Below are 9,033 nucleotides of genomic sequence, written 5' to 3'. Positions count from 1 at the left end.
ACATAATCTATCAAAAGCCATTTTCCTCTTCAAAATTTAGATGAATTCCAGCCGACACTAACACGGTTTTGAGCCATCGGCACCACACACTTCTTTTTCAAATTTTCACGCCTCTTCAAAGTTGAATTGAAGTCTATTATACCAAATCGGAAATAAAGAGATCCTAGACATTCAATGACAATATTTGCTACGAATAAGATTTCAGAACAATTTTTTTTGAACAAACTAAGGTAAGAATCTGAAATTAAATGCGTTTCATAACATCATACAAACGTAAATTTATGTAATTGTTATGTTTAGATATTATAAACAATTGTTTTATTATTATAGTTGGTTATTCTCTTTGTCTAATTAGTATCACTTTTTCAGATATAATGATCATGAGGTCTTATTGGACATCATTATGTTTTTTGGACCTTATATCTAGTTTAGTAGACTGTATTGTAACGTTATTGTATCGTCATCGGTCTAAAAAAGGTGAACAAAAATGAAAAAGAAAATTATGTTTTAATTTATTGTGATTTCACTTTGATTTAGTTGGTATTTAAATTTATAGTAGATATATTTAGCCCATATTTGAGACATATTTTCCACATCATCATAATGAGAAAATTGACTATTAGAGAGGAGGCTGGGTCCCACACACAAAACAAAAGGTCAATAAAGGCGGTTGGACTTGTGAGATAACGATCCAAATTTTCATTTTTTGTCGTAAAAATTTGGTTCAAACAGGGGTATAGTTTGTTTTAGATTTATTGTTAGTAAGATATAAATTTATATTTAATTCAATGAATTAATTACATAAAAGTAGATAGGAAAAAAATTATATGGCGAAACCGACAGTTTAAAATGGGACCAAATCGTTAGGTTTAGGTTTGAGTTTTTTTTTTTTTTTTCAAACCGTTCAAAATGGTTTAGTTTAGATTTGAACTTTTTTGAAACCGATTTAAACGGTTTGATTTGAATATCTATCAAAAATTAGTAAAATTGGACCGCTTACACTCCTAGCGTCAATTAGGCGTGTTGTCCAAGCATCTTTATCCAATTTTAAATCTCTCTCTCTCTCTCTCTCTCTCTCTCTCTCACTTCTTTAGAAAGCTCACCATTCTACTTTATCCTATTTTTCTTGTACATAAGCACATATTTAACTTACCCAACTAGTTTTAATTGTACCTTTGACAAAACCACCCTTTATATCAAATATTCTTTCTTTCATCTTCTAATTTATTTTCTTCTTGGAATTAGACTGCATGAAGCATGAATTTTCTCAACAGCTCTATCCTATACAAACGCGGAGAGAAATTTCAACATTATTTTGCAATAATTCTTTAATTAATTATGTATAATCTTATTCAGTTCACACTCTGTTGAATCTAAATTTAGAGCCGCCTAGATTAATTAAATGTGTATGTATTCTTTATGCGTTTGGTGCACATGTTGATTGAATATAAAACAACGTACATGCAACCTCACCTACTCCAACGTGGCCCTTGATGGCTAACTTTATAGAATGAGACCCAAACCTAATCCTTAATTTTAATGATCCATTCCTACCATAAATAAATAAACAAAATTGACTGTCTTATTCTAGTGCTCGTACATCTTTTTTAATAAAAAATATAAAATAAAGTAATTTTTATTGATAAGTAATGAAAAGGATCTAATTTGTAATGCAAGTACTCGCCTAATTAAGCATCTTGCATGTGCTTTTTATAACCATTGTTCTAAAAAATTCATCTAAGCTTCGCTTTAACTTGAAATTTGGCCCTGTCGTCTAGTTTACACTTCTTCACATTCAAGTTTTGTCTAGAATTCGTTTAATTACACTTTACGATTTTTAGATATTTTTATAACACATGATTGGACTAACCAATGAATATTAATTACAAACTAATACTAAAAGTCAATTTTTTTTTTAGAAATGTATTAAATCCTTCGATAGAGTTTAGGCCGTTATAAGTTTTAATTTATTGATCTTTTTAGATCAACGTCTACAACAATTTCCATATTTTGAGTTAGACAACTTTACGAAACAAGTCTTTCATCAAAGACTGTCCTTTTAAGTCCTCTTGTTCTTTTGTACCGTGCAAGAAACATGCTAAAATAAATACACAAGGGAGCCCAGCAGCCCCCAGGGCATATCTCCCATTGGCAAAGGGGAGGGCAGATAGGGTTCAGCGCGGCAGTGTGCAGAGTTCGATTCCTCCGTAAGGTGGAATTTGCTTTGTTGCAAGCGGGAGTTACCATATGGGTTAACAGCCTTGATCTATCCATGTGCTCTCCACCCTGGCTCCTGGGAGGCACATCCTGCGATTTACCTCCTCCACGATGGCCCAGGGCAGGATCGGTGGGGGCCCTTAACGTTGGATTCAACCAATTAACAAGGGATCCCAGCAACTCAGTACACAAAATCCATCAACACCATAAAAATTGTCACCGACAACTATCGAAGCTGACACCGACATTGACACAAATATCAAATGTTATATTATTATTTTATTTTATTTCAAACGGAAAAAATGTCTGCGACGAAATTAAAATCAAACTAATAAATCATTTTTTCCTCATTCAACCTGACCGTAGATAAAAATGGAACTTTACACCCATGTGTTCTCACTCAAAGCAACCCACAGATTTCCCATCTCTTGACTTTTATCAGGAATAATGTTATTCTTATCTCTCACTGCGATAGTTGTCCTACATGACATACACATGACAGATAGTTATTTAATGTATTAAATAACTATCTGTTATGTGTATACCACGTAGAGCGACTGTGAATAGCATTACTCTTTTATTAGTAGTACTAAATCAAACAAAATCTTTCGTGTTATTGAATTCGGGCCAATTTTCGTGCAGAAATTCTAGCAAAATATTTGCAAAGAAAAACCAATCATAAAACAGCACGTGTCTACAGTTACTTTTTTTTTATTTCAAAAGATTCTTAAGCATAAAAAAAGTTCTCAATGTGAAAGTAACAAACATTTATTCTCATTTATTTATTTATATTTATATTTATATTTTATATGCAATGACATGGTTTTGCTTGGGTGACAATTTTGGCAGTATTTTACTAGCCGCCGTGTCCCATTAATAATTCGCGAGCTTCCTCATTGCTTTACGAAATTGAATTAAACTATTGCCAATTGTCAAAATTTCTGTTATTTATTTATTGGATACACGGCGTGCTTTTGAAATTTTCTGACATTCACGCGTTTATGTATAGTTTTCCTAAAATTAATAGAACGAAAGTTGAAGCTAAAAAATTTGTTCATACATATTATGGGCTTGTTTGATATAAATTTTGATAATTGATTTTTTTGACTGTTAGAAATAAAGTGAATCCTACTTGTAAGAGAAAAATTCAAAAATGACGACTGTAATAATAAAATACAAATAAAAAAATTGATTTTAATTGACTTTTAAATTATATCAAACAAGTTCTATAGATAATTGAAGGTATCTATAAATAAATAAAAAGTAAGTAACAAAAAAGACAATGAAAAAAGGCCAAAAAAAAAAAATAATAATAATAAATAAAAAAATTCACTTCTTCGAAAGCTATAATTTAACGAACAATTATCCATTCTAGACAAAACTTTGTTAGGTCGAATAGCAAAGATACTTTAATGTTAATCCATTTGAAAATAATGTATCCTATGTGATCTGTCTTTCTTATAATATTCAAACAAAACTTCATCACGTAGTTTTAAGCTTTTGACCAGTACCTACCACATCATTATATACCCCAAACCATTTCTCCATCCTCAATCGACCCCAAAATCTCGATCCAATCACCAAAAATGAGTTTCTTTAAACCCCTTTATGCAATTTTTATGCTTCTTTTCGTCGTCCACAGCCATGGGATATTCATCAGAGTTCAAAACAACTGTCCCTACACAATCTGGCCTGCAGCCGTGCCTGGCGGAGGCCGCCGCCTTGACAGTGGTCAAACATGGACTATCGGCTACCCTTCAGCGAAGTCAGCCAAAATCTGGGCTCGTACTAATTGCACGTTTGATTCATCGGGCAGGGGTAAGTGCCTCACCGGAGACTGTGGAGGCCTGCTTGAATGCAAAGAGTTAGGTGCAGAACCGGCGACTTTAGCTGAATACGGCCTGAACTCCTTCGCCAGTAAAGACTACTACGATATCTCTGTGATGAAAGGGTTTAACGTGCCGTTATCGTTGACCCCTACGTCAAATGGATGCACGAAGAGCATAAGGTGTGCGGCGGATCTGACTGCACAGTGCCCGAATCAATTGAAAACTCCCGGCGGATGCCATAATCCGTGCACGGTGTTTAAGACCACTGAGTACTGCTGCGGCTCAGGGCGGTGCCTGCCTTCGAATTTCTCGAGGTTTTTCAAGATTAGATGCAGGGATGCCTTCACGTATCCTGAGGATGATCCCACCAGCACTTTCACTTGCCCCGCAGGCACCAGTTATAGAATCGTGTTCTGTCCTTGATCAGATCAACACCGACACCGCGCCGCTGCAGAATTTGGCCGGAGAAATTGGTAAAGTAGGATTATGAATAAAAATCTAGTGATATGAACTTGTGAGGTAACCTACTATCATATGGTGGGGTATTACCTATTTCTTGTAGAGTAATTGCCTTATTTCATTGGTACTTGCTTTGATAATTATTGATTATGTATTTGTGTTTTTCTTTGAAGAGTGTTCATTTTGTGGTCTTTTTCTATATAATAATTGCTCTTCTTGTTGTTAAGGTGGAGAAATAATGTTTGATGTGATATTTGCTAAGCAAAATAAGATTAGAGTGATCAATTTAATGATCAAGATTTGAATTGATGCATCATTGTCCAATCTTTGTTAACACAAAACATGTCATATCGGCACATAGGGATGATGATAGGATGGGTCTGAATCGAGGGTGATCATTACCATCCCCATTTCGTTAGGACTTTTTGTGGAAAACAAACTTTACTTGTTTGATGACACATACACTTAACATTGGTACTAAATATTTATCGTTAACGCTTTTAATTGAGTGATCATTAATGTAAAATTAGAAATTTGAGTGATTATTGTAATTACTCAAACTTCATTGTTAATCCTTATTCCCACTTTTGTATACCTCGCACTAACTGCATTTTTTCTAGAAGATATGAGGGATATATGGTGAATAATTTTATCTGACTTAACTTTTTACCATTTTGTGGATCAAGAAATTCATGGCTGGCCTTTTTTGCGACAAAGTGGAGACAATTGCGTGCAAGCTACACATAGTTTCCTAGAAATTAAGTTGTGTCGCATCATAATTAACATGAATTGGTTAATGGAGCAATTTTTTTTTTTTTTGGATGACGGAAGAATCCGTAGTTGCGACCCTTCGTATGCGCATTGGGTAAGTGTACATACTTATTTCGGTAGGAAAGTGTACATACGCTAAGAATTTTATTTGAAATCAAGTCACGGGTAGCTAAAATATGTATTAATAATGAAAAAAAATGAATATATTATAGGATGGATCATAGAACCAATCTTCAATCTATAAAAAGTACAAAAAATAAAATTAACTAGTCGATCAATTATTAAGATGAAAAATTATTGAACCAATTTTGAAAAAAATGAGCACATTTTTTTGTCATGGATGACATCTTTCTATTTTTCCTTTGATACTTTTTTTTTTTTTTTTGTCATGGATGACATCTTTCTATTTTTCCTTTGATAAATTTGTTTTACAACATCTAAATTCAGCATTTGCTTCTTTATAATTTAAATTCAAACTGTTTGAAAACATTATTTAAGAATAGACCGATTGTTGTTATTGTTAATTTTAGTATCACAAGTAGAAGAAATGGTTGCATATGACTAAATCTCAAGAATGTTTTACAATATAAAATTAACAACCACCACAACAAAAATAGTAATAATACATATTACGAACAATAACAATTTCTCAACTCAGTGCTCTAAGTGGAAGAAGATGTTGCATACTCGTAGTTTATAGTCACCCTAGATATGCTACCTTGTACAAGAATGTCCTAACGTGAATTGCATACTTGAGTTGTCCCGTTTTAGAGTAGAATGAAGAATTGAGAAATTATTTGAAAAAGTCTTACTACACATGATTAAATTGTGCCTATGGTTAACTTTCATCTTGGATTAGTTAGGTAGTCTTATCGTGAAACATGTCTTGTAAGCATTTTCTATGCAACAATATTGACGAACTTCACTTTGTGGAGATTTAAGATTTTATAGTGCAAGTGTACATTTTTTTTTTAGTAAAATCTGTAAGTTGGGTATCGAGTTAGAATATGGTTTATAGGTAGTCGTATTAACAAGTATTTTTTAAAATGAGGAATTAGCATAAAACCTTCCCACGACTTGCATCGTTCATATCGTTTCAAACTTAACATTTGCATTCTTATTTCAATATTTTCTTGCGGAGTTGGTCATTTTCGTCTCCTTCCATCAATTCTTTCAGTTAAATAAGAATAATTAGTATAAAATATCCTTATCATTTGCCTTCGTTATGTAAATCATCCATATATTTTCAATTTGGCATTTGAATTGTCAGATCAACCTTTCTTTACACAAAAAGTCCTTATAGACTATTTTTTCCATTAAAATATTGTAAAATAACTAATTTATCCATCCTTTAACAGATGAAATTGATTGTAACATTTTTTTTTATTTTTTATTTTTAGCAAAGAAAGGATGGTCTTAAGGGTCCAAATGTTAAAATTGAAATGATATGGACGATTTGCTCTAATTCCCTATATTGGACGGAAGGAATTGATCAAATGAGACGGAAACGACCAACTCCGTAAGAAAATGTTGAAATGAGAGTGCAAATGGCAAGTTTGGAATGATAGAGATGTATTGTGCCAATTGCCGATTCCAAAATCCCTTTTAAGTGCTATATGTGTCAATGTCCCAAAAGCATTTGCTTTCACAAACCCATTAAGTTTGATCCAAATTAAATGTAGATGGATACCTTCACGTGATGGGTTTACCAATTGGGTTAATCCCCTGAAATGAGCTTTTAAGATGGCCCAAAACCAAATAAATAAAATGCAATAATTTTATTAAATAAATAAATCCCGATTAATAATTTATGTATTTCAAACCAACAAGCTTAATTATCCATTGAATAATAAATTAACTATATCCTATTTTTAGGCATGTATAACATATTTGGCACATTCAAATTGAAAGTAAATTGAATAAATGAAGAAGAATTTTAAAGTTTCAATAACGAATTGATTATTGTTTTTATTAGCTTTTGTAATAATGTTATTAAGCTTTTGATCCAATTATTTTTAAAATATATTTTTCTCTATTATTTTCAGTTACACATTATCCAATAAAATAATATTGCACCCAAATTTTTTTAAAAAAAAATTCTTATTTCTTAACAACACATTCTCCATCAAAATCACTATTCTAAAATACATTTTTAGCAAAAAAATAGGGCTCAAAAAGGCTAGCTTCAATTTGGTAGAGATTAAAATCATACTTTTAGTGAATTTTGATAGAAATTGATGAAATATGTAATTAAAAAATTATGAATCCCATGAAATGTATGATTAATATTAATTATTAATTTTGACTTGAATTAAAATCTTAATGTTGACACATAAAAATTCAGCCCAAATCGAACAGCCCAAGGAATAAAGCCCAATTGAAGGATCCCCAAATCGGATAGCCCAAAGAACGAAGTCCAATCAAACGAATCAGGGTGAAGGCCCAAATACCAAGAATGCGGGACGCCATCGCCCAAGTTTGCGAGTCGCCCAGAATCTGAACGAATGGGGTGTCATACGGTCGCCCAGAGCTGTTATTCCACTCTCGCCCAAACCTTCAAGTCGCCCAAGGTGTCAACAAATATAACGCATCGTGGTTATCAAGGAATGCAGTTATCAAGGCAGTTTTTAAAGTAGTATTATCACGTTCCACGACTCAAGGAATTCAATCGAAAGCATTTGAACGATGAAAGATAATGGCAGCAGGTAAGAGGCAGTTTCATGACAAAATGGCCACTACAAAGAAAGTGGGAAGTTATAGGACGATCAAGCAGTTTTCAGGGTAGTTAATCACAAAGAGATCGTCTAGGAGGTATAAAAGGGAGAAAGGACGTAGAAGCAAAAGACCGAATCCAAAAACTCTCGAACAGAGAATATGTAATTTTCATTTCCTTAGCTTTTAGACTTAAACATTTTTCTGTAACTCGTGTGCTTGCGCCTCTTGGAGGCACGTTGTTTTTCATTTCCAATTGTAAAGTCCATCGCCAATAAAAGAACATCCCTTTTTGGGACTTTGTCTCAAGAGGTTTCGTCTCTTACACAATCGTCTGACCCTTTTTAATTGTTAGCGACTTAACCCGTGCGGGAGTTCTACATTTGGGCTAATTCATTTGCCATTTGGGCTAACTCAGTTGCCATGTCGTTATATATCCTATTAACGCATTGGAGTTCTACTTGATCGAATTCTTCTAGTAATTCTTGGGCGATCTCGTACTGACTTATAATGGAATCACTTTGGCATTTAAAATCACCGATTAGTTGATGGATCACCAATTGAGAATCGCCCCTAACGATCACATTTCTTATTCCCATATCTACCATTACTTCTAGGCCTACTATTAAATCTTCATATTCGGCCTGATTGTTGGTGCACATTCTGTCTAAGGTGAATGCAAACTTGTAGCAAATCCCTAAAGGATTAATCAATGCTACCCCCACTCCTGCACCTTTAGAGGTTTTTGACCCATCGAAATACAACACCCAAGGTTTTAATTCGAACAAATTGATATCTAATTCGATTTCTTCAGGCATGTCAAAGCATGGATGATCGGCTAGAAAGTTAGCCAAAGCCTGATTTTTGACTGCCTTTTGAGGTATATATTGTATTTCGAACTCTGATAAAGCTAGTGTCCAAAGGCCTACCCTTTGGTGTAAAATAGGGCGCGAGAACATATACTTGACTAAATTTACTTTAGAAATTAAATAAACGATTACGGGCCGTAAATAAGCCCTTAATTTTGTACATGTGAAATACAGTG

General features: G+C 33.4%; 1 protein-coding gene across 1 annotated transcript; it reads left to right on the top strand.

The window, feature by feature from the left end:
- Positions 1–3,702: 3,702 nt before the first annotated feature.
- LOC111380485 (protein P21-like) lies at positions 3,703–4,731 on the top strand. The gene has a single exon (XM_023004066.1). The coding sequence runs from the start codon at positions 3,804–3,806 to the stop codon at positions 4,467–4,469; it is 666 nt and encodes a 221-aa protein (XP_022859834.1). The 5' UTR covers positions 3,703–3,803; the 3' UTR covers positions 4,470–4,731.
- Positions 4,732–9,033: the final 4,302 nt, after the last annotated feature.

The sequence above is a fragment of the Olea europaea genome, unplaced genomic scaffold, assembly GCF_002742605.1.
Source record: "Olea europaea var. sylvestris unplaced genomic scaffold, O_europaea_v1 scaffold2152, whole genome shotgun sequence".
Taxonomy (NCBI): Eukaryota; Viridiplantae; Streptophyta; class Magnoliopsida; order Lamiales; family Oleaceae; genus Olea; species Olea europaea.
Note: the sequence above shows the minus strand (reverse complement) of the source record. Positions and strands in the feature narration are given on the sequence as shown.

Excerpts from the sequence above, each read along its gene's own strand:
- LOC111380485 (XM_023004066.1), top strand. The coding sequence starts at position 3,804 with ATGAGTTTCTTTAAACCCCTTTATGCAATTTTTATGCTTCTTTTCGTC.